The following is a 27,026-nucleotide window of genomic DNA, read 5'->3' on the forward strand; positions in this document are numbered from 1 at the left end:
TCTCCTTGGAATATGCATGTGTATAAATTTTCGAGCCAGCCTTTTTTCTAATTTTGATTCACGATTAGCATGCAGGGTAATGCATATAAGAGTGATGTGCCCACAGTTGTGGCGGTTCAAACATTTCGTCTTTTTAAGAATGCAAATTGTATGATCTTTTTTTTTCAGTAAATATGAAAAGAAATACAGATCCAAAGAGGCGCATCAATTCTAACAGCATGTATGGCTTGATTTATTACAGGTGAATACGTATATCTACAACATATCCAGATATCCTTATCTACCTTCATCTGTAATTATAGCTCTTGCAAATGCTACTGCAAATGGTGTCTTCTCCAGCCAACAGGAAATCGTAAGGTATGAATCTCTGATAATGTGTTCGTGCATCACTCATCATTATTTGGTCCTTGGATATGCCTTGAGCAGGATATGAGTATCCTGAAGATAGAAACCCACAAAAAAGAAACAAAATCCTTGATTCTACTCTTCATATTTATATTATTTGATTCCACATGCAGCTAGATTGTTGAAACAGCAATACTAAGGGTCTTTTGCTAAAAGCATCCACCAGGCTTCACGTAAATATAATCAAGCTATAGTATGTATAATATGCTCAGGCTATATACATGACCAATCATGGAGATATCCTAGCATTCCCCAATATAATACTCTATAAAATGTGCAAATATAACTGATCTTAGAGTTCATCTACAACATGGAGAGAACTACTTGTGAACAATATTTGGAGCAATATACTGATGAACAGGGAGTCTTATATCAATCATGCTATTTGAATTTAGCAGATGGTTGCCTATATTTTGACTCATACATCTTATTGACTTCTCTACAAAAAAATTGAGTTAAAACCTGAAGTGAATCTTTCTGAAACATTACTCTTTACTAAATGTCATCTATACTTGCATAAATCCAATGTAAACAAATGCAGATTACTATAAGAATGGATGCATATCGAAGCATCATATACATCATCAGTTATTTCAGGTAAGTGACTTCCTGCAAGGCTGCAATGATCTTGTTCATTTTCAGCTCAACTTTTTCACTGCTGCTGCAAATTACTGTAGAGGTGTTACTACTCCTTCATGCTCCACCACCAAACTGGTATGATTGTATGCATCTCTGATAGCATGCATCTCAATGGCCACATCCTGTATCAGTGTTCTCTTTCTAGGTTGTTTTCTTGAGCAGGATATCCCAAGGTAAATTACATGTCCCAAACAATTCTCAATTCTGTTTCTTGTATGGTAGCCGCAGGTGTCTGTGTGCAGCCACATTGTTGTGTCCGCTATCTCCCAGATTTTGTCAGGAAGAGCATCCTTTGAGTACTTGTGTAGATCCAATGAACCTATGAACATATCATCCATCGGGCTCCTTCCTGTAAACATCTCAAGCAGCAATATTCCGAGGGTATAAACATCACCAAGAGTTGTAATGGAGGAACCTTCATTATACTCTATATGATCTTTCAAAAGAAAAAAAAACATTAATCAGCATGCCACATTTGGAGAGAACTACTGGTGAACAATATTTGGAGCAACATACTGATGAACAGGGAGTCTTATATCAATCATATGCTATTTGAATTTAGCAGTTGGTTGCCTATATTTTGACTCATACATCTTATTGAATTCTCTACAAAAAATTGAGTTAAAAATCTGAAGTGAATCTTACTGAAACATTACTCTTAGTTAAATGTCCTCTGTACTTGCATAAATCCTATGTAAACAAATGCGGCTTATTATAAGAATGGATGCATAGAATCGAAGCGTTATATATATACATCTTAATTTATTTTAGGTAAGTGACCACCTGCAACTGCAAGTCTGCAATCATCTTGCTCATTTTCAGCTCAAGTTATTCTTTGCTGCTGCCAATTGCTATGGAGAAGTTACTACTTCATGTTCCACCACCAGACTGGTATGAATCTCGGATGGTATGCATCTCAGTGGCTGCATCCCGTATGAGTGTTCTCTCTCTAGGTTGTTTTCTTGAGCAGGATATCCCAAGGGAAATGACATGGCCCAAACAATTCTCAATTCTGTTTCTTGTATTGTTGTCGTAGATCTCTGTGTGCAGCCACATTGTTGTATCCGCTATCTCCCAGATTTTATCAGGAAGAGCATCCTCTGAGTACTTGTGTAGATCCAATGAACCTGTGAACATATCATCTATTGGGCTCCTTCCTGTAAATATCTCAAGCAGCAATATTCCGAGGCTATAAACATCACCAAGAGTTGTGACAGAGGAACCTTGGTTATACTCTATGATCGTGCAAAAGAAAAAACATTAATCAGCATGCCATATTTGAACAAGGACTATGAATAATGAACAAACACCAAAACACATCAATTTTAGTTACCAGGAGCAATATAGCCAATGGATCCTCTTATTCCAATTGTGCTATTGGAATTTTGCAGAGTTCTACTTGCATTTTCTTGAAGGATTCTAGATATACCAAAATCTCCGACCCGAACACTCATGTCATCTGCAAGAAGGATATTGCTTGGCTTGAGATCACAATGGACGATTGGCGGTTGACAATGATTATGAAGATAGTCTAAAGCATCTATGATATCGACAGCGATATCCAGCCTTTGTGCTAGGCTGAGAGTATTGTTGAGAGAGGGCATGTCAGACTCTTTATGGAGCCAAGAATGCAAGCTACCATTCGGCATGAACTCAAAAACCAATGCCTTGAAGTCTTGACCATGTTTGTTGATGCTTGAGCAGCAGGTGATGATCTTTATGAGACATCGATGACGCACCCATCTCAATGCCTCACATTCAGCTATGAAACTTTTAGTAGAGCCAGACTGTTGAAGGTTTAAAACTTTTACAGCCACAATAGTCCCTTCACCTTGCAAAGCACATTTATACACTGCCCCGAAGCTTCCTTTACCAAGCAAATTTGCTTCTGAGAATCCATTGGTTCCATTTTCTAATGCATGGTAGGAAGTTCTTTCATACTGTTCCTCAACTATTGATGGTTGGATTGGGCTCTTCTTCTTTTTATAGATCAAGTGAATAAGTGCAACAGTCATAGCTACTAATAAGAGTGCACTGGTTGTTGTTAGAGCTATTGTAAGGTACCTCATTTTGTGTCTTCTGTTCTGTTTAGCAGAATCTATCTTGCATGGAGTTAAATGAAGCTGAGGTGTTCCTCCACAAAGCTTGTTATTTCTGGTGATAGAAAGGTTAGCCAAATTTCTAAAAATCCCCTCTTTTGGCACTTCCCCTTGCAGGTTGTTGGAGGACAAATCCAACACTGATAATGATGCCAAATTCTGTAAAATTGCTGGGATTGGCCCTGACAAATTGTTGTGTGCTAGACTCATTTGTTGCAGCCCACGGATATTTCCAATGGTTTCTGGAATTGTACCTGACAACTCATTCATGGCCAAGTTGAGTACAATCAAACCCTTGTTTAGAGATCGGGGTATGCTTCCATTGAATAAGTTATTATCCAACCAAAGTTCTTGCAGAACAGTGCACTCCCCAATACTTTCAGGTATCTCTCCAGATAGATGGTTTCCTGATAGAATCATGAAGTTAAGGTTGCCTAAGTTACCAACTTCAGAGGGGAGGGTTTCTGATAGTGAATTATATGCTAAGTTCAAGTAAGTCAGAGAAAAATGCGGTAGTTTGAAAATCTCTTTAGAAATCGAACCATTCAATCGGTTATTTGACAAATCAAGGGAAAATATACTCCTCAACTTCTGTATACTTGCTGGAATTGGTCCCATTAGATTGCTATGGAATGCGTAAAAGTTAACTAACTTTGAGAGGTTCCCAATAGATGAAGGTATTTGGCCTGACAAGCTGGTATTGTATAAATAAAGCTCCATCAAGTTTCCAAGCATGCCGATGCTGTCTGGAATCACTCCGGATATAGAAGTATCATGAGCATAAAGCCTTTCAAGGCCCACCAGATTGCCGATGGCTGCGGGGATACTCCCCCAAATGCTAGTGTCGCTAAACCTGAGCCATTGCAGTGTTGTTGAGAGATTCACTATTGAGCTTGGTAGGTGCCCAGTGAGAGCGGTGTTGCTGGAGATAATTAATTGCTGGAGCTGGCTGCAATTTGATAAAGAAGTGATAAATTCCCATCCCTTCCTGTTGTTAGCTTCTAGCATGTTAATATCCAAGTGTAAAATTCGCAGAGCTTGTAGTTTCCCCACCGTGTGAGGTACATATCCACTGAGGATATTTTGTGAGAGGTAGACTACCTGGAGTGATGTGAGATTGGAGAGTGAAGCAGGGATGTGCCCGGTGAACTGGTTACTCGCAAAATTAAAGATTTTCATGCTTGGGAACCTACTGCCAATATCAGTAATGATGCTGCCGGTGAGCATGTTGAAATTAACCTGCATAATATTCATTGAAGATAAGTTGTATAGGGAGGCAGGGAGATCGCCAGAGAGGTTGTTGAAGGCGAGACTAAGAAAATGGAGGTTCTTGAGGATACCAAGGCTAGTTGGGATTGTACCCTTGAGTTGGTTCTCTGATAGGTCCAGAGTAGTTAATGATGACAGATTGGTTAGCGACTCTGGTATCCCTCCAGTAATGTTGTTCCTCCGCAGATCAAGAAAGTTGAGGCTCTTAAGCTTGTCACCAATCTCAGGAGGCACATTCCCGTTCAGATTGTTGATGCGGAGGTCCATAACCATTAAGCTAGTGCAAGAGCTCAGGTTGGTGGGGATTGGGCCAGAGAAGGCATTTCGGTTCAACTTTAGGATACGGAGGTGGCCAAGATGACCGAGGCTTGCAGGAATGTTACCGCTGAATTTGTTGTCAGTCAAGTTAAGAATCCTCAGGGAGGACAGATTTCCGACGGCAGGCGAGAGGACGCCGGTGAGACCATGGGATGGCAGGCTCAGTGCCACCACTCGACGGTGCCTGCCCCGGCACCTCACTGTGACAGAACCGCCAAATTAAAACTCAAATTAAGCTAAATGGCCATCATTTGAACACATCAGGCACATTTGGCTTAACGGTTTAACTTGACAGTCCTTTCGAAACCGACATTCCGATCGAAACAAACACCAGTAGTCCCACGCGAAGGTGAGCGCAGGCAGTACAAACATGACAAGTACATATAAATACGATTACAATACTGAGTAGAGTACATTAAATTCTACAAACCGGGTTTAATTACATACATAATGTACAAGAGCAACTTTATTTTAAAACAAAGACCAATATAGAAACCAGACGTCTATAATACACGAAGTGCCGTATCGAATCACATACTCAGCCCCCGGGTGTGTGATTTGAAAACTAGCAATGACTAAGCATCTGGTCCGACCACCTCCCAACCATCCGCGCCAAACTGTATAAACTTAGCACAACACGGGCAGAAGTCTACATCTTGGGGTCCTGAAATAATAATGGTGGCAACAAACCCTGAGTATTCTAATACTCAGCAAGACTTATCCGACCAGTGGTATAACTTAGCCCACATATCTAGACATGCAAGGCATTTGGCTGGTGGTTTATTTTGCAGAAAAGCAACTAAAGAAATTCCTTACTTTCATTATTTTAGCTCCAGGTTCTATATAAATTAACTCTCATCTAATATTTGCATAGACCCACTATAGCAATCATGGTGATGCAAGCAAAAATTAATTCCATTTGCTCAATATTTTACATAAATATACATAACTCACATTCTAATATCTTTGCTACGGTGTGACAAAGAGACCAAGACCCTCATAACCGCGAGACACGGCGAATCGATCCGATTTAACCTTGCAAGGTGGACCTAACCAACACGGCACGTATTAGCCCCGTCGGACCATACGGACCAACCATTCCCCTCCTCGTCTCGAACTACAGGACCGCCCCACCATCATATGGTCAGCCAAGCTCAACGTGAGACCACCAAAAGTAAACATATGCAACCCCATTTCTCCGCGACTACTTGACTACCCCAGGAGGTGAGTAGGAGTCCTGTACTTTCGAGATGAGGCAGTACTCGGCTTACCGGTTTCGACTACCTCCTACTCCCGGCATGCAGTTAGTACAATTCAATCCCCGATCAGCACTGCCACAACGACCGGTCCTTAATCGACACAGGCGGGGCTAAGACCACAAGAAACCCTGTCCTGCTGCCATACCTAAACATCATCACTCCCCGCCCGGTCTCACAATTCCATATCACTTTCAATAACTCAGATACTGTAACATAACTATACATACAACTTATATCTCGCGAGTAACTGGAAATTACTCGTCTTCTAAACATCCTATATCTCGCGAGTGACAAGCAGTCACTCGACTTCTATCGATACTTATTAAGCATAGCGTTGCTATCACCCTATACATACTAGTACAACTCAAGGAACTACGGATCATGCAACTAGGTTTCAAATCAACTCCTAAAACGTAATGCATAAGTAATAGCACATATATAGATGTCATAATTTTAAAATACTAGGACATGCACCGGGGCTTGCCTGCGGGCCGCTGCTCAGAGCTAGGGTCCACGGGGCCTTGGGCCGGGTCGTCACGAAACGCCTGCGGGGCTGGCTCCGTCTGCTCCTGCGGCTCCGCGATCACCTCGTATACGACTTCCTCGGTCGCGGATTCTATATGTATGCATATGAAACAATGAGTAACTGCCATGCATATGATACAACGAGTAAATGCCAACATGACTTTGCCATTAGATGATAAGCATTAAACAAATTAACACTTTACTCAAAATGATGCAAGTATGGTGACAATTAACTTTAACCCTAAGTGCTAGAAACAATTAAAGGCCAAATTATCAATTAGAGCATGATTTACTACAAAACAAAATATGACTAGCAAGGACATTATTATTTGCCTCTTATAATTTGTATAAAAATCTACATGTAAAATAAATATTATTATACCTATACACATAATTAAGTTTGGTTACATATTATATTCATATACTAAACTAGGTCCTATGAGTATGAAAATTTTATGGTGGATCACTCATGTTTAAAGTAAATTACTGCAAAAATTTCATAATTTTTAGATTAACAAATCTATAGAAACTAATTAAGCAAGACTAAACACAATCTAAATTCTTGCAGGAGTAAAAAGGTCATTTTGCCACTGTGGATATTTTTCCTCTATAGATCTTACTCTAACAAATCCAACAAATTTTATTTCATATTTTTCGCATTTTTCCTTGAATTTATATGGATTTTACAAATTATAGCCGAAATAAACACAAGATAAATAAAATAAAAATCCCCCCCTAACCCCTGACCCGTGGGCCCCAGCGGTCATTGAAACAAAACAGAGAGGGGGGGCAGCCAGGCCAGGCGCGCACGCCATGGCGCGGCTCGCCGGCGCAGGGGGCGAAGCCCGCGGCGGCGGCGGCCGACGGCGGCCTGAGCAGTAGCGCAACAGCGGCGGCGCTGTGGGGCCCACGCGCGCAGCCCTAGGCAGCGGGATGGCTAGCGGCGGCGGTGCCCTAGCGGCGGCGCGGGGCAAAAGAGGCGGCGGCGTGGCTTGTGCCGGCGGCGGCGGAGCCAGGCGGCGGCGGAGCTGCGCGGGGTGAGCACTAGCGCGGCTAGGCGACTCCGGTGCGCGCGCACGGGTGGCGTGGGGCGGCGTGAGCGCAGCTCGCGCCGTGCGGCGGCGGCGACGCAGTGAAACGACGGCGGCACGGTGTGGAACGGGCGCGGAAACTTGGTGAACGTGGAAAAGTAAGGGGAGCATGAGCTTCAGTGCATCACCTAGGGTCGATTTGAGCTGTCAAGCGAAGAAAACGATGACCGGACGAGGGAGTTCGACGGTGACCAGAGCTCCGAGCGGCTTTAATGGCTGGCGGCCGGGGAACCTCTGATTTCCGGCGAAGCAGGGGTCGTGGCTAGGATTGGAGGGGTTGGGAAGGTCGCTAGAGAGGTGGAGGAGCTTCGGGTGAAGTGGATTTGGAATTCGTGGAGCGGAGCTCGCGAATCGGGCCGACGAGCACGAGTTGCTTCAAACGCCGTCCATGGCGAACTCAGGGAGGAGAAGGAGAGGAGAGCGAGGCGTAGACGGAAAGTGAGGCAGGTGGTGGCTCGGGAAGGCGTCGTGGTCGACTTGGCGGCGTCACCGACGGCCAAGCAACGCGGCGATGCCCTCGACGGCCACGCACGACTTCGGGAGCGTCGGTGCCATTACTGCGAACCGTGCGTCACCGGGAGAAACAGGGAGAAGGGAGATGAGAGCATGACATGTGGGGTCCACATGTAAGCTCCAATTTGGCTAAACTTCCTTAATCTTTGGGGAATTCGAAATTTTGATTTGAATTTGAAAATTGGATTGTTACAATCCTTCCCCCTAAAAGAAATCTCGTCCCGAGATTTAGGAGAAAAGTGGCGAATTGAAAGGAAGTCGGAAAATCATATACCTTGGTATAATTGGAGCAACTCAGGACATTTGGATTGAACAAATTCCTCCGTTTCCCAGGTAGCTTCTCGCTCTGAGTGATTACTCCACTGTACCTTATAGAAATTGCTGGTTTGATTTCGAGTGACCCGAGTCTTGCGATCAATAATTTTTACTGGATGCTCTGGATAGACAAGATCGGGCTCCACTTGTAACTTTTCTATGTCCATTATCTTGTTCGGAACACGGAGGCATTTCCTGAGCTGGGAGACATGGAATATATTATGAACTGCGGATAATTGGGCAGGAAGTTCCAGGCGATATGCTACTGGCCCACATTGTTCGATGATAGGAAAAGGCCCAACATAGCGAGGGGCGAGCTTTCCCTTCACACCGAACCATTGGACTCCTCTCATCGGGGATACCCGTAAATAGACATGATCTCCCACTTGGAACGAGACCGCTTGACGTTTCTTGTCCGCATAGCTTTTCTGCCGGGATTGAGCTATTTTCAAGTTCTCCTGTATAACCCGGACTTGTTCTTCTGCCTCACTGACCATATCAGGGCCAAATATATTTCTTTCACCGGCTTCTGACCAATTCAATGGAGTTCTACACCTTCGCCCATATAACGCCTCAAAAGGAGCCATCCTGATGCTCTCTTGATAGCTATTATTATAAGCGAACTCAGCTAAGGGTAGAGATTCATCCCACTTCTGACTGTAGGTGAGTGCACATGCTCTAAGCATATCCTCTAGAATCTGGTTAATTCTCTCTGTCTGACCATCTGTCTGAGGATGATAGGCCGAACTATGGATCAATTGAGTGCCCAGAGCGGCGTGAAAGTGCTCCCAGAACCGGGCAATGAACTGAGTGCCCCGGTCCGAAATAATTGTCTTTGGAATCCCATGAAGACTCACAATACGGTCCATATACAGCTGAGCGTATTACTTCGCTGTATGTGTGGTCTTTACCGGTAGAAAATGGGCCGACTTGGTGAGGCGATCCACGATAACCCATATCGAGTCATACCCCTTGGAAGTTTTGGGTAAGCCGACTATGAAATCCATACTGATGTCCTCCCATTTCCAGGATGGAATACTCAAAGGCTGAAGAGGACCTGCTGCTTTCAAATGGCTCGCTTTGACCCTTCTACATGTGTCACATTCAGACACATATTTAGCAATTTCCCGTTTCATTCTCGTCCACCAAAATCGTTGCTTCAAATCTTGATACATTTTATTACTGCCCGGGTGGATAGAATACCTAGAGAGATGAGCTTCATCAAAGATTTGTTTTCGGAGCTCTAAATCTTTAGGTACCACCAAACGATCCTTGAACCATAGAATTCCAGCCTCATCTAAATGAAAACAATTCACCCCCGGGTCATTTTCTGTAAGTCTTTGGCGAATCTTTTCCATCCCGACATTATGTTTTTGAGCAGAAATAATCCGATCTCGAAGAGTTGGTGAAAGGACTAAATTATCAAGACTGCCTTGTGTGATGATCCCCAAGTTTAACTTTTCCAGTTCATAACAAAGGGTCTCATTGAAAGGCACAATAGACAGGCAGTTGCACTGAGCCTTGCGGCTTAAAGCATCTGCAACCACATTGGCCTTACCCGGGTGATAATGAATCTCCAAATCATAATCCTTAATCAATTCCAACCATCGCCTTTGACGTAGATTTAGCTCATTCTGGGTGAAAATATACTTGAGACTTTTATGGTCCGTATATATATGAACAGGATTGCCCAGAAGATAATGACGCCAGATCTTCAAAGCATGAACCACTGCTGCTAGTTCTAAATCATGAGTGGCATAATTTTCCTCATGTCGCCGGAGTGCCCTGGAAGCATAAGCAATTACTCGACGGTCTTGCATGAGGACACAACCTAAACCCGTACCTGATGCATCACAATATACATCAAAGGGTCGAGTAATATCAGGTTGGGCTAAAACAGGGGCAGATGTCAATAGTTTCCGCAAGGTCAGAAAAGCCTGATCACATTTATCATTCCAATTAAATTTAACCCCTTTCTTGAGCAACTCAGTCATGGGCTTAGCAATTTTTGAAAAATCCGGAACAAACCGCCGGTAATATCCTGCTAGCCCAAGAAAACTCCGAATTTCTGGAACAGATGTAGGTGCTTCCCAATTCAAAACATCTTGGATTTTACTAGGGTCAACAGAGATTCCATCTTCTGATATAACATGACCCAGGAATGGAACCTCCTTTAGCCAAAACTCACACTTGGTGAATTTGGCATACAACTTGTGTTCCCGAAGACGCTGGAGAACAATGCGAAGATGTTCAGCATGTTCTTCTTCATTTTTGGAATATATAAGAATGTCGTCGATGAAAACCACGACAAACTTATCCAACTCGGGCATAAACACTGAGTTCATGAGATACATGAAATGAGCCGGGGCATTCGTCAACCCAAATGACATAACGAGATATTCATAAAGCCCATATCGTGTGGAGAAAGCCGTCTTTGGGATATCTTCGAGCCTAATTTTAATTTGATGATATCCCGATCGAAGATCAATTTTGGAGAATACCTTGGCCCCGACTAACTGATCAAACAAAATATCAATTCGGGGGAGTGGATATTTGTTTTTGATAGTGACAGCATTCAAAGGCCGATAGTCCACGCACAACCTGAGGCTTTGATCTTTCTTCTTAACAAAGAGCGCTGGACAGCCCCAAGGTGAAGTGCTAGGACGGATATAACCCTTATCAAGTAACTCCTGCAATTGCTTCTTTAGTTCTGCTAACTCATTGGGTGGCATACGATAAGGTCTTCTAGCAATTGGTGCCGTTCCCGGTTGCAATTCAATGGCAAACTCTATCTTACGGTCAGGTGGCATGCCTGGTAAGTCATCCGGAAAAACATCCGGATATTCACACACCACTGGTATTTCAGCCAGACTTTTGGCCTCAACCTGATTCACTGTGGGTGTCGAAGGCATATGGTCCATCAGATTCAAAGTCATAGAACCATACAGAGGAGAATCAATGTGCACATGTTGTGAAGCAGTGTCTAAAAGAACCCCGTGATCTCCCATCCAGTTCATGCCCAATATAATATCAACCTTTTGGGTTGGAATAACTATAAGAGACGTGATAAAAAATTTTCCTTGCAACTGTAGAGGCACTCGTCTGGCAACTTGATTGGTAATTATTTGCCCCCCAGGTGATTGAATATTGTATGATATTGCCATGCTTTCTATCTCCAACCCAAGTCTCATAGCACACTCTTTACTAATAAATGCGTGTGATGCACCAGAATCAAATAATATGGTAACAGGGTGAGTATGAACTGAAAACGTACCCGCCATCACTTGAGCTCCCTCAGGAACATCCTCTAGCGTGGTATAATGCACACGTCCTGGCTTGAAATGAGCCACTTTCGGCTTCTGATTGTGCTGATTAGGACCCTGAACTTGTTTAGGTGGCATAGGGCATTCGCGTGCAAAATGACCAACTTGACCACAGTTGAAGCAAGGAGGAAAATTAGGGCGTACACCTTGTGACTGCCACCCCGTCTTCTGCACAATCTGCTGAGGCACCGGAGATCTGGCTACCCCTTGAGGTTGTGAGTACTGAGGTGGTCTATATCCCGACTGGTACTGTGTTGGCCTATAACCTGACTGCTGTTGCGGCGGCCGATATGTGTTCTGATACTGCACTGGTCGGTACACTGGCCGATGCTGATAAGGTGCACGAGGGGGTCCGGCTTGAATCAGACGAAACCTCTGATTAGCCTGACTAGAAGATCCACCCATTGGTGCCTTCCTCTTTTTCTCTGCTTGGTGAGCTATACGGGCGTCCTCTTGAGTGATAGCCCCATTGACCAGCTCACTAAAAGTGTTGAATTTGAACATAACCAAGCGTTCCTGGAGCTTGCTGCTAAGCCCCTGCCTGAAACACGCTTGTTTCTTTTCATCTGTTTCCACATGATACCCAGCATATTGAGACAAAGTGTTAAAAGCTTGAGCATATTGTGTCACAGTATTATTGCCTTGTTTCAGAGCCAAGAACTCATTGAGCTTCCTGCGAATTAACCCTGCAGGGATATGATGTGCCCTGAAAGCTTCCTTGAACTCATCCCAAGAAAACCGAGTGCCAGCAGGGAACATAGCTACATGATTATCCCACCACGTACGTGCAGGACCTCTAAGTTGCTGAGCTGCAAATGATGCCTTGTCATTGTCATCATACTGATATAGAGTGAACTTGGACTCAATGGTCCGGAGCCAACTGTCAGCTTCCAGTGGCTCATCCGCCTTATGGAAAAGCGGTGGCTGAGTACCCAAGAACTCCTGATACCCAGGGACAGGCGGCTGGTGATGATTATGATTTCCATGCCGCGGCGCTGAACCTTGCTGCACAAGCTGGCGGAGCAGTGCCGTCTGCTCATCACGCCCAGTCAACATGGCCGCAATTGCCTCAACCAAATTGGGAGGCGGTGGCAGCGCATTAGCACCATTGGGCGCAGAGGAGTCATTATCGGTGTTCGGCATTCTGCAATTAATCATGAATCGATTAGTTCCAATATCTGATTAAATTAAATAATCATGATAGCAACTAATATTCAATTCATGAAAAATGCTGAATTTAGAACACCGATTAAATAACTCAATATTTGTATCACCACTTTTATGGCCCACAATTGTAACAAAAATAACTGGATCATGCATGAGAGGTACAACTATTTTTGCACCAACTAGTGAATACAAACTAGGCCCCACTAAATCTCAATATCACAAATCTTCGCGGTATAGCTTTGACAATAACTCCCAAACTATACATCCAAAAATTCACAACTTTTGCAAGCGAGTGGCTATCAAAATACTCTGCAACTTTTGTATAACTCGCTAACCCACTCTTACAATGCAATGAATGATATTATGCATGATCGTCCTACGTCACCCTTCCAACAAAAATTGCCGACAAATATAGGGCAATATACGTGGTCTTTCGGTGGCAACATACGCTCTCAATTATATAATCGATTTCTACACGCCTTAACTTACGAGTTCGTTTGTTAGTGTACCTGCAGAAATCACATGATATACAGATATATGCATATATCCACGACTGGACCCTTTGTGCCAGCACACACGAACGGCCCCCATGTGTCCTACGCCACATGGGTAACACATATGCAGTTGCCCACATATTCACACATACATCACCATCTACTATAGAGATGGCGCCCATGCGTTTAACGCTGCATGGACAGCGCTGCATACGTCACCGAGGCAACGTATTCACTTCCCGTACAAATCGCCTTACGGGACACCCATGGGTACACGTGCCCCAAGGTACACGGTCATAACCAATCGTATAACAGATTTACATCTCGTAACATTGCCTTACGAGATGGCCGTGATTGCAATCACACGGCGGGAAGTCCGCACTCCATATCAGGCGGCAGATAGCGACAGGCTCATTTGAATGGAGCCTTATCACCTCCTCGTATGCTCATCATACGGGACTCGCGCACGTATGAACACGTGGGCTATTCTAAGGACTACCAAGAATGCTCACCTTTCTTACCTCAGCGAAGGTGCGTCGTTACAACATTAAGTAAGAGTTGTGCAAGAAATTAAGGTTTAACAGAAAGAAATGTGCTGGAAGTCAGTGAATATAAATATTGCCACCAGTTTATAAATAACCAAGTACTATATAGGGCTTAGTACGGATTTAATCGTAAAGCGCGACTGAAACGATTTTCTGTATAACCCAGAAATTCGTTTTTAATTTTGAAAATACAGAAAATAGTCACATCCATACCACCCCTGGTGTATTTCGGCTCTGATACCAGCTGTGACAGAACCGCCAAATTAAAACTCAAATTAAGCTAAATGGCCATCATTTGAACACATCAGGCACATTTGGCTTAACGGTTTAACTTGACAGTCCTTTCGAAACCGACATTCCGATCGAAACAAACACCAGTAGTCCCACGCGAAGGTGAGCGCAGGCAGTACAAACATGACAAGTACATATAAATACGATTACAATACTGAGTAGAGTACATTAAATTCTACAAACCGGGTTTAATTACATACATAATGTACAAGAGCAACTTTATTTTAAAACAAAGACCAATATAGAAACCAGACGTCTATAATACACGAAGTGCCGTATCGAATCACATACTCAGCCCCCGGGTGTGTGATTTGAAAACTAGCAATGACTAAGCATCTGGTCCGACCACCTCCCAACCATCCGCGCCAAACTGTATAAACTTAGCACAACACGGGCAGAAGTCTACATCTTGGGGTCCTGAAATAATAATGGTGGCAACAAACCCTGAGTATTCTAATACTCAGCAAGACTTATCCGACCAGTGGTATAACTTAGCCCACATATCTAGACATGCAAGGCATTTGGCTGGTGGTTTATTTTGCAGAAAAGCAACTAAAGAAATTCCTTACTTTCATTATTTTAGCTCCAGGTTCTATATAAATTAACTCTCATCTAATATTTGCATAGACCCACTATAGCAATCATGGTGATGCAAGCAAAAATTAATTCCATTTGCTCAATATTTTACATAAATATACATAACTCACATTCTAATATCTTTGCTACGGTGTGACAAAGAGACCAAGACCCTCATAACCGCGAGACACGGCGAATCGATCCGATTTAACCTTGCAAGGTGGACCTAACCAACACGGCACGTATTAGCCCCGTCGGACCATACGGACCAACCATTCCCCTCCTCGTCTCGAACTACAGGACCGCCCCACCATCATATGGTCAGCCAAGCTCAACGTGAGACCACCAAAAGTAAACATATGCAACCCCATTTCTCCGCGACTACTTGACTACCCCAGGAGGTGAGTAGGAGTCCTGTACTTTCGAGATGAGGCAGTACTCGGCTTACCGGTTTCGACTACCTCCTACTCCCGGCATGCAGTTAGTACAATTCAATCCCCGATCAGCACTGCCACAACGACCGGTCCTTAATCGACACAGGCGGGGCTAAGACCACAAGAAACCCTGTCCTGCTGCCATACCTAAACATCATCACTCCCCGCCCGGTCTCACAATTCCATATCACTTTCAATAACTCAGATACTGTAACATAACTATACATACAACTTATATCTCGCGAGTAACTGGAAATTACTCGTCTTCTAAACATCCTATATCTCGCGAGTGACAAGCAGTCACTCGACTTCTATCGATACTTATTAAGCATAGCGTTGCTATCACCCTATACATACTAGTACAACTCAAGGAACTACGGATCATGCAACTAGGTTTCAAATCAACTCCTAAAACGTAATGCATAAGTAATAGCACATATATAGATGTCATAATTTTAAAATACTAGGACATGCACCGGGGCTTGCCTGCGGGCCGCTGCTCAGAGCTAGGGTCCACGGGGCCTTGGGCCGGGTCGTCACGAAACGCCTGCGGGGCTGGCTCCGTCTGCTCCTGCGGCTCCGCGATCACCTCGTATACGACTTCCTCGGTCGCGGATTCTATATGTATGCATATGAAACAATGAGTAACTGCCATGCATATGATACAACGAGTAAATGCCAACATGACTTTGCCATTAGATGATAAGCATTAAACAAATTAACACTTTACTCAAAATGATGCAAGTATGGTGACAATTAACTTTAACCCTAAGTGCTAGAAACAATTAAAGGCCAAATTATCAATTAGAGCATGATTTACTACAAAACAAAATATGACTAGCAAGGACATTATTATTTGCCTCTTATAATTTGTATAAAAATCTACATGTAAAATAAATATTATTATACCTATACACATAATTAAGTTTGGTTACATATTATATTCATATACTAAACTAGGTCCTATGAGTATGAAAATTTTATGGTGGATCACTCATGTTTAAAGTAAATTACTGCAAAAATTTCATAATTTTTAGATTAACAAATCTATAGAAACTAATTAAGCAAGACTAAACACAATCTAAATTCTTGCAGGAGTAAAAAGGTCATTTTGCCACTGTGGATATTTTTCCTCTATAGATCTTACTCTAACAAATCCAACAAATTTTATTTCATATTTTTCGCATTTTTCCTTGAATTTATATGGATTTTACAAATTATAGCCGAAATAAACACAAGATAAATAAAATAAAAATCCCCCCCTAACCCCTGACCCGTGGGCCCCAGCGGTCATTGAAACAAAACAGAGAGGGGGGCGGCCAGGCCAGGCGCGCACGCCATGGCGCGGCTCGCCGGCGCAGGGGGCGAAGCCCGCGGCGGCGGCGGCCGACGGCGGCCTGAGCAGTAGCGCAACAGCGGCGGCGCTGTGGGGCCCACGCGCGCAGCCCTAGGCAGCGGGATGGCTAGCGGCGGCGGTGCCCTAGCGGCGGCGCGGGGCAAAAGAGGCGGCGGCGTGGCTTGTGCCGGCGGCGGCGGAGCCAGGCGGCGGCGGAGCTGCGCGGGGTGAGCACTAGCGCGGCTAGGCGACTCCGGTGCGCGCGCACGGGTGGCGTGGGGCGGCGTGAGCGCAGCTCGCGCCGTGCGGCGGCGGCGACGCAGTGAAACGACGGCGGCACGGTGTGGAACGGGCGCGGAAACTTGGTGAACGTGGAAAAGTAAGGGGAGCATGAGCTTCAGTGCATCACCTAGGGTCGATTTGAGCTGTCAAGCGAAGAAAACGATGACCGGACGAGGGAGTTCGACGGTGACCAGAGCTCCGAGCGGCTTTAATGGCTGGCGGCCGGGGAACCTCCGATTTCCGGCGAAGCAGGGGTCGTGGCTAGGATTGGAGGGGTTGGGAAGGTCGCTAGAGAGGTGGAGGAGCTTCGGGTGAAGTGGATTTGGAATTCGTGGAGCGGAGCTCGCGAATCGGGCCGACGAGCACGAGTTGCTTCAAACGCCGTCCATGGCGAACTCAGGGAGGAGAAGGAGAGGAGAGCGAGGCGTAGACGGAAAGTGAGGCAGGTGGTGGCTCGGGAAGGCGTCGTGGTCGACTTGGCGGCGTCACCGACGGCCAAGCAACGCGGCGATGCCCTCGACGGCCACGCACGACTTCGGGAGCGTCGGTGCCATTACTGCGAACCGTGCGTCACCGGGAGAAACAGGGAGAAGGGAGATGAGAGCATGACATGTGGGGTCCACATGTAAGCTCCAATTTGGCTAAACTTCCTTAATCTTTGGGGAATTCGAAATTTTGATTTGAATTTGAAAATTGGATTGTTACAATCCTTCCCCCTAAAAGAAATCTCGTCCCGAGATTTAGGAGAAAAGTGGCGAATTGAAAGGAAGTCGGAAAATCATATACCTTGGTATAATTGGAGCAACTCAGGACATTTGGATTGAACAAATTCCTCCGTTTCCCAGGTAGCTTCTCGCTCTGAGTGATTACTCCACTGTACCTTATAGAAATTGCTGGTTTGATTTCGAGTGACCCGAGTCTTGCGATCAATAATTTTTACTGGATGCTCTGGATAGACAAGATCGGGCTCCACTTGTAACTTTTCTATGTCCATTATCTTGTTCGGAACACGGAGGCATTTCCTGAGCTGGGAGACATGGAATATATTATGAACTGCGGATAATTGGGCAGGAAGTTCCAGGCGATATGCTACTGGCCCACATTGTTCGATGATAGGAAAAGGCCCAACATAGCGAGGGGCGAGCTTTCCCTTCACACCGAACCGTTGGACTCCTCTCATCGGGGATACCCGTAAATAGACATGATCTCCCACTTGGAACGAGACCGCTTGACGTTTCTTGTCCGCATAGCTTTTCTGCCGGGATTGAGCTATTTTCAAGTTCTCCTGTATAACCCGGACTTGTTCTTCTGCCTCACTGACCATATCAGGGCCAAATATATTTCTTTCACCGGCTTCTGACCAATTCAATGGAGTTCTACACCTTCGCCCATATAACGCCTCAAAAGGAGCCATCCTGATGCTCTCTTGATAGCTATTATTATAAGCGAACTCAGCTAAGGGTAGAGATTCATCCCACTTCTGACTGTAGGTGAGTGCACATGCTCTAAGCATATCCTCCAGAATCTGGTTAATTCTCTCTGTCTGACCATCTGTCTGAGGATGATAGGCCGAACTACGGATCAATTGAGTGCCCAGAGCGGCGTGAAAGTGCTCCCAGAACCGGGCAATGAACTGAGTGCCCCGGTCCGAAATAATTGTCTTTGGAATCCCATGAAGACTCACAATACGGTCCATATACAGCTGAGCGTATTGCTTCGCTGTATGTGTGGTCTTTACCGGTAGAAAATGGGCCGACTTGGTGAGGCGATCCACGATAACCCATATCGAGTCATACCCCTTGGAAGTTTTGGGTAAGCCGACTATGAAATCCATACTGATGTCCTCCCATTTCCAGGATGGAATACTCAAAGGCTGAAGAGGACCTGCTGCTTTCAAATGGCTCGCTTTGACCCTTCTACATGTGTCACATTCAGACACATATTTAGCAATTTCCCGTTTCATTCTCGTCCACCAAAATCGTTGCTTCAAATCTTGATACATTTTATTACTGCCCGGGTGGATAGAATACCTAGAGAGATGAGCTTCATCAAAGATTTGTTTTCGGAGCTCTAAATCTTTAGGTACCACCAAACGATCCTTGAACCATAGAATTCCAGCCTCATCTAAATGAAAACAATTCACCCCCGGGTCATTTTCTGTAAGTCTTTGGCGAATCTTTTCCATCCCGACATTATGTTTTTGAGCAGAAATAATCCGATCTCGAAGAGTTGGTGAAAGGACTAAATTATCAAGACTGCCTTGTGTGATGATCCCCAAGTTTAACTTTTCCAGTTCATAACAAAGGGTCTCATTGAAAGGCACAATAGACAGGCAGTTGCACTGAGCCTTGCGGCTTAAAGCATCTGCAACCACATTGGCCTTACCCGGGTGATAATGAATCTCCAAATCATAATCCTTAATCAATTCCAACCATCGCCTTTGACGTAGATTTAGCTCATTCTGGGTGAAAATATACTTGAGACTTTTATGGTCCGTATATATATGAACAGGATTGCCCAGAAGATAATGACGCCAGATCTTCAAAGCATGAACCACTGCTGCTAGTTCTAAATCATGAGTGGCATAATTTTCCTCATGTCGCCGGAGTGCCCTGGAAGCATAAGCAATTACTCGACGGTCTTGCATGAGGACACAACCTAAACCCGTACCTGATGCATCACAATATACATCAAAGGGTCGAGTAATATCAGGTTGGGCTAAAACAGGGGCAGATGTCAATAGTTTCCGCAAGGTCAGAAAAGCCTGATCACATTTATCATTCCAATTAAATTTAACCCCTTTCTTGAGCAACTCAGTCATGGGCTTAGCAATTTTTGAAAAATCCGGAACAAACCGCCGGTAATATCCTGCTAGCCCAAGAAAACTCCGAATTTCTGGAACAGATGTAGGTGCTTCCCAATTCAAAACATCTTGGATTTTACTAGGGTCAACAGAGATTCCATCTTCTGATATAACATGACCCAGGAATGGAACCTCCTTTAGCCAAAACTCACACTTGGTGAATTTGGCATACAACTTGTGTTCCCGAAGACGCTGGAGAACAATGCGAAGATGTTCAGCATGTTCTTCTTCATTTTTGGAATATATAAGAATGTCGTCGATGAAAACCACGACAAACTTATCCAACTCGGGCATAAACACTGAGTTCATGAGATACATGAAATGAGCCGGGGCATTCGTCAACCCAAATGACATAACGAGATATTCATAAAGCCCATATCGTGTGGAGAAAGCCGTCTTTGGGATATCTTCGAGCCTAATTTTAATTTGATGATATCCCGATCGAAGATCAATTTTGGAGAATACCTTGGCCCCGACTAACTGATCAAACAAAATATCAATTCGGGGGAGTGGATATTTGTTTTTGATAGTGACAGCATTCAAAGGCCGATAGTCCACGCACAACCTGAGGCTTTGATCTTTCTTCTTAACAAAGAGCGCTGGACAGCCCCAAGGTGAAGTGCTAGGACGGATATAACCCTTATCAAGTAACTCCTGCAATTGCTTCTTTAGTTCTGCTAACTCATTGGGTGGCATACGATAAGGTCTTCTAGCAATTGGTGCCGTTCCCGGTTGCAATTCAATGGCAAACTCTATCTTACGGTCAGGTGGCATGCCTGGTAAGTCATCCGGAAAAACATCCGGATATTCACACACCACTGGTATTTCAGCCAGACTTTTGGCCTCAACCTGATTCACTGTGGGTGTCGAAGGCATATGGTCCATCAGATTCAAAGTCATAGAACCATACAGAGGAGAATCAATGTGCACATGTTGTGAAGCAGTGTCTAAAAGAACCCCGTGATCTCCCATCCAGTTCATGCCCAATATAATATCAACCTTTTGGGTTGGAATAACTATAAGAGACGTGATAAAAAATTTTCCTTGCAACTGTAGAGGCACTCGTCTGGCAACTTGATTGGTAATTATTTGCCCCCCAGGTGATTGAATATTGTATGATATTGCCATGCTTTCTATCTCCAACCCAAGTCTCATAGCACACTCTTTACTAATAAATGTGTGTGATGCACCAGAATCAAATAATATGGTAACAGGGTGAGTATGAACTGAAAACGTACCCGCCATCACTTGAGCTCCCTCAGGAACATCCTCTAGCGTGGTATAATGCACACGTCCTGGCTTGAAATGAGCCACTTTCGGCTTCTGATTGTGCTGATTAGGACCCTGAACTTGTTTAGGTGGCATAGGGCATTCGCGTGCAAAATGACCAACTTGACCACAGTTGAAGCAAGGAGGAAAATTAGGGCGTACACCTTGTGACTGCCACCCCGTCTTCTGCACAATCTGCTGAGGCACCGGAGATCTGGCTACCCCTTGAGGTTGTGAGTACTGAGGTGGTCTATATCCCGACTGGTACTGTGTTGGCCTATAACCTGACTGCTGTTGCGGCGGCCGATATGTGTTCTGATACTGCACTGGTCGGTACACTGGCCGATGCTGATAAGGTGCACGAGGGGGTCCGGCTTGAATCAGACGAAACCTCTGATTAGCCTGACTAGAAGATCCACCCATTGGTGCCTTCCTCTTTTTCTCTGCTTGGTGAGCTATACGGGCGTCCTCTTGAGTGATAGCCCCATTGACCAGCTCACTAAAAGTGTTGAATTTGAACATAACCAAGCGTTCCTGGAGCTTGCTGCTAAGCCCCTGCCTGAAACACGCTTGTTTCTTTTCATCTGTTTCCACATGATACCCAGCATATTGAGACAAAGTGTTAAAAGCTTGAGCATATTGTGTCACAGTATTATTGCCTTGTTTCAGAGCCAAGAACTCATTGAGCTTCCTGCGAATTAACCCTGCAGGGATATGATGTGCCCTGAAAGCTTCCTTGAACTCATCCCAAGAAAACCGAGTGCCAGCAGGGAACATAGCTACATGATTATCCCACCACGTACGTGCAGGACCTCTAAGTTGCTGAGCTGCAAATGATGCCTTGTCATTGTCATCATACTGATATAGAGTGAACTTGGACTCAATGGTCCGGAGCCAACTGTCAGCTTCCAGTGGCTCATCCGCCTTATGGAAAAGCGGTGGCTGAGTACCCAAGAACTCCTGATACCCAGGGACAGGCGGCTGGTGATGATTATGAATCTCTGATAATGTGTTCGTGCATCACTCATCATTATTTGGTCCTTGGATATGCCTTGAGCAGGATATGAGTATCCTGAAGATAGAAACCCACAAAAAAGAAACAAAATCCTTGATTCTACTCTTCATATTTATATTATTTGATTCCACATGCAGCTAGATTGTTGAAACAGCAATACTAAGGGTCTTTTGCTAAAAGCATCCACCAGGCTTCACGTAAATATAATCAAGCTATAGTATGTACAATATGCTCAGGCTATATACATGACCAATCATGGAGATATCCTAGCATTCCCCAATATAATACTCTATAAAATGTGCAAATATAACTGATCTTAGAGTTCATCTACAACATGGAGAGAACTACTTGTGAACAATATTTGGAGCAATATACTGATGAACAGGGAGTCTTATATCAATCATGCTATTTGAATTTAGCAGATGGTTGCCTATATTTTGACTCATACATCTTATTGACTTCTCTACAAAAAAATTGAGTTAAAACCTGAAGTGAATCTTTCTGAAACATTACTCTTTACTAAATGTCATCTATACTTGCATAAATCCAATGTAAACAAATGCAGATTACTATAAGAATGGATGCATATCGAAGCATCATATACATCATCAGTTATTTCAGGTAAGTGACTTCCTGCAAGGCTGCAATGATCTTGTTCATTTTCAGCTCAACTTTTTCACTGCTGCTGCAAATTACTGTAGAGGTGTTACTACTCCTTCATGCTCCACCACCAAACTGGTATGATTGTATGCATCTCTGATAGCATGCATCTCAATGGCCACATCCTGTATCAGTGTTCTCTTTCTAGGTTGTTTTCTTGAGCAGGATATCCCAAGGTAAATTACATGTCCCAAACAATTCTCAATTCTGTTTCTTGTATGGTAGCCGCAGGTGTCTGTGTGCAGCCACATTGTTGTGTCCGCTATCTCCCAGATTTTGTCAGGAAGAGCATCCTTTGAGTACTTGTGTAGATCCAATGAACCTATGAACATATCATCCATCGGGCTCCTTCCTGTAAACATCTCAAGCAGCAATATTCCGAGGGTATAAACATCACCAAGAGTTGTAATGGAGGAACCTTCATTATACTCTATATGATCTTTCAAAAGAAAAAAAAACATTAATCAGCATGCCACATTTGGAGAGAACTACTGGTGAACAATATTTGGAGCAACATACTGATGAACAGGGAGTCTTATATCAATCATATGCTATTTGAATTTAGCAGTTGGTTGCCTATATTTTGACTCATACATCTTATTGAATTCTCTACAAAAAATTGAGTTAAAAATCTGAAGTGAATCTTACTGAAACATTACTCTTAGTTAAATGTCCTCTGTACTTGCATAAATCCTATGTAAACAAATGCGGCTTATTATAAGAATGGATGCATAGAATCGAAGCGTTATATATATACATCTTAATTTATTTTAGGTAAGTGACCACCTGCAACTGCAAGTCTGCAATCATCTTGCTCATTTTCAGCTCAAGTTATTCTTTGCTGCTGCCAATTGCTATGGAGAAGTTACTACTTCATGTTCCACCACCAGACTGGTATGAATCTCGGATGGTATGCATCTCAGTGGCTGCATCCCGTATGAGTGTTCTCTCTCTAGGTTGTTTTCTTGAGCAGGATATCCCAAGGGAAATGACATGGCCCAAACAATTCTCAATTCTGTTTCTTGTATTGTTGTCGTAGATCTCTGTGTGCAGCCACATTGTTGTATCCGCTATCTCCCAGATTTTATCAGGAAGAGCATCCTCTGAGTACTTGTGTAGATCCAATGAACCTGTGAACATATCATCTATTGGGCTCCTTCCTGTAAATATCTCAAGCAGCAATATTCCGAGGCTATAAACATCACCAAGAGTTGTGACAGAGGAACCTTGGTTATACTCTATGATCGTGCAAAAGAAAAAACATTAATCAGCATGCCATATTTGAACAAGGACTATGAATAATGAACAAACACCAAAACACATCAATTTTAGTTACCAGGAGCAATATAGCCAATGGATCCTCTTATTCCAATTGTGCTATTGGAATTTTGCAGAGTTCTACTTGCATTTTCTTGAAGGATTCTAGATATACCAAAATCTCCGACCCGAACACTCATGTCATCTGCAAGAAGGATATTGCTTGGCTTGAGATCACAATGGACGATTGGCGGTTGACAATGATTATGAAGATAGTCTAAAGCATCTATGATATCGACAGCGATATCCAGCCTTTGTGCTAGGCTGAGAGTATTGTTGAGAGAGGGCATGTCAGACTCTTTATGGAGCCAAGAATGCAAGCTACCATTCGGCATGAACTCAAAAACCAATGCCTTGAAGTCTTGACCATGTTTGTTGATGCTTGAGCAGCAGGTGATGATCTTTATGAGACATCGATGACGCACCCATCTCAATGCCTCACATTCAGCTATGAAACTTTTAGTAGAGCCAGACTGTTGAAGGTTTAAAACTTTTACAGCCACAATAGTCCCTTCACCTTGCAAAGCACATTTATACACTGCCCCGAAGCTTCCTTTACCAAGCAAATTTGCTTCTGAGAATCCATTGGTTCCATTTTCTAATGCATGGTAGGAAGTTCTTTCATACTGTTCCTCAACTATTGATGGTTGGATTGGGCTCTTCTTCTTTTTATAGATCAAGTGAATAAGTGCAACAGTCATAGCTACTAATAAGAGTGCACTGGTTGTTGTTAGAGCTATTGTAAGGTACCTCATTTTGTGTCTTCTGTTCTGTTTAGCAGAATCTATCTTGCATGGAGTTAAATGAAGCTGAGGTGTTCCTCCACAAAGCTTGTTATTTCTGGTGATAGAAAGGTTAGCCAAATTTCTAAAAATCCCCTCTTTTGGCACTTCCCCTTGCAGGTTGTTGGAGGACAAATCCAACACTGATAATGATGCCAAATTCTGTAAAATTGCTGGGATTGGCCCTGACAAATTGTTGTGTGCTAGACTCATTTGTTGCAGCCCACGGATATTTCCAATGGTTTCTGGAATTGTACCTGACAACTCATTCATGGCCAAGTTGAGTACAATCAAACCCTTGTTTAGAGATCGGGGTATGCTTCCATTGAATAAGTTATTATCCAACCAAAGTTCTTGCAGAACAGTGCACTCCCCAATACTTTCAGGTATCTCTCCAGATAGATGGTTTCCTGATAGAATCATGAAGTTAAGGTTGCCTAAGTTACCAACTTCAGAGGGGAGGGTTTCTGATAGTGAATTATATGCTAAGTTCAAGTAAGTCAGAGAAAAATGCGGTAGTTTGAAAATCTCTTTAGAAATCGAACCATTCAATCGGTTATTTGACAAATCAAGGGAAAATATACTCCTCAACTTCTGTATACTTGCTGGAATTGGTCCCATTAGATTGCTATGGAATGCGTAAAAGTTAACTAACTTTGAGAGGTTCCCAATAGATGAAGGTATTTGGCCTGACAAGCTGGTATTGTATAAATAAAGCTCCATCAAGTTTCCAAGCATGCCGATGCTGTCTGGAATCACTCCGGATATAGAAGTATCATGAGCATAAAGCCTTTCAAGGCCCACCAGATTGCCGATGGCTGCGGGGATACTCCCCCAAATGCTAGTGTCGCTAAACCTGAGCCATTGCAGTGTTGTTGAGAGATTCACTATTGAGCTTGGTAGGTGCCCAGTGAGAGCGGTGTTGCTGGAGATAATTAATTGCTGGAGCTGGCTGCAATTTGATAAAGAAGTGATAAATTCCCATCCCTTCCTGTTGTTAGCTTCTAGCATGTTAATATCCAAGTGTAAAATTCGCAGAGCTTGTAGTTTCCCCACCGTGTGAGGTACATATCCACTGAGGATATTTTGTGAGAGGTAGACTACCTGGAGTGATGTGAGATTGGAGAGTGAAGCAGGGATGTGCCCGGTGAACTGGTTACTCGCAAAATTAAAGATTTTCATGCTTGGGAACCTACTGCCAATATCAGTAATGATGCTGCCGGTGAGCATGTTGAAATTAACCTGCATAATATTCATTGAAGATAAGTTGTATAGGGAGGCAGGGAGATCGCCAGAGAGGTTGTTGAAGGCGAGACTAAGAAAATGGAGGTTCTTGAGGATACCAAGGCTAGTTGGGATTGTACCCTTGAGTTGGTTCTCTGATAGGTCCAGAGTAGTTAATGATGACAGATTGGTTAGCGACTCTGGTATCCCTCCAGTAATGTTGTTCCTCCGCAGATCAAGAAAGTTGAGGCTCTTAAGCTTGTCACCAATCTCAGGAGGCACATTCCCGTTCAGATTGTTGATGCGGAGGTCCATAACCATTAAGCTAGTGCAAGAGCTCAGGTTGGTGGGGATTGGGCCAGAGAAGGCATTTCGGTTCAACTTTAGGATACGGAGGTGGCCAAGATGACCGAGGCTTGCAGGAATGTTACCGCTGAATTTGTTGTCAGTCAAGTTAAGAATCCTCAGGGAGGACAGATTTCCGACGGCAGGCGAGAGGACGCCGGTGAGACCATGGGATGGCAGGCTCAGTGCCACCACTCGACGGTGCCTGCCCCGGCACCTCACCCCCTCCCAGCTGCAGTATCCACCATCGGTGCTCCCATTCCAGGAAGCGAGCGCGTCGCTGTTGCCGCCGACTGCTGCCGCCTTGAAGGCCAGTAGCGCTGCCTCATCATCGGCATCCGCGGCCGTGAGTGTCGAGAAGAACATCGAGGTGGTCAGCAGCAGCAACGGCAAGCACGACGAGCGCATTGCCATGCTGATTTCTTTGGTGGTAGGCTTTAGGGATTTGGTGGGCTGCAATTGGTGTACAAGTGTAAATGTTTAAGTACAGGCAAGGTGCTGGTGCTATTTATAGAAGTGGATTCCATGTTCCACCATGACATGTACACAAACGGTTGCTATTGCTAAAGCTAGAGCAGTACACCAGCATTCACTAGCTAGCTGCCATGACTTGAAGTCAGTACGGAGAGCTCAGGTTCAATACCCTGCCAAAGGAGCAAACAATAATCCC

At 44.0% G+C, this 27,026-nt stretch overlaps 1 protein-coding gene across 1 annotated transcript; it reads right to left on the minus strand.

The window, feature by feature from the left end:
• Nucleotides 1–1,073: 1,073 nt before the first annotated feature.
• On the minus strand, nt 1,074–26,722 carry LOC120674499 (probable LRR receptor-like serine/threonine-protein kinase At3g47570). Its single transcript, XM_039955671.1, has 4 exons — nt 26,574–26,722; nt 2,378–4,926; nt 1,926–2,279; nt 1,074–1,480 (listed from the first exon to the last, which is right to left on the minus strand). Exons 1-4 carry the CDS (start codon nt 26,720–26,722, stop codon nt 1,074–1,076), a joined length of 3,459 nt encoding a protein of 1,152 aa, XP_039811605.1.
• Between the last annotated feature and the right edge of the window lie 304 nt (nt 26,723–27,026).

Source organism: Panicum virgatum, chromosome 5N (genome assembly GCF_016808335.1).
Source record: "Panicum virgatum strain AP13 chromosome 5N, P.virgatum_v5, whole genome shotgun sequence".
NCBI classification, from domain to species: Eukaryota; Viridiplantae; Streptophyta; class Magnoliopsida; order Poales; family Poaceae; genus Panicum; species Panicum virgatum.

Bases quoted from the DNA above. Each gene is read 5' to 3' on its own strand.
- LOC120674499 (XM_039955671.1), bottom strand. From the start codon at position 26,722: ATGTTCTTCTCGACACTCACGGCCGCGGATGCCGATGATGAGGCAGCG. The intron at 4,927-26,573 runs GTGCCGGGGCAG...TGTCACAGTGAG, and splicing joins TGCAGCTGGGAGGGGGTGAG to GTGCCGGGGCAGGCACCGTC. The intron at 1,481-1,925 runs GTGGAACATGAA...TTCTTTTGAAAG, and splicing joins AGATTCATACCAGTCTGGTG to ATCATATAGAGTATAATGAA.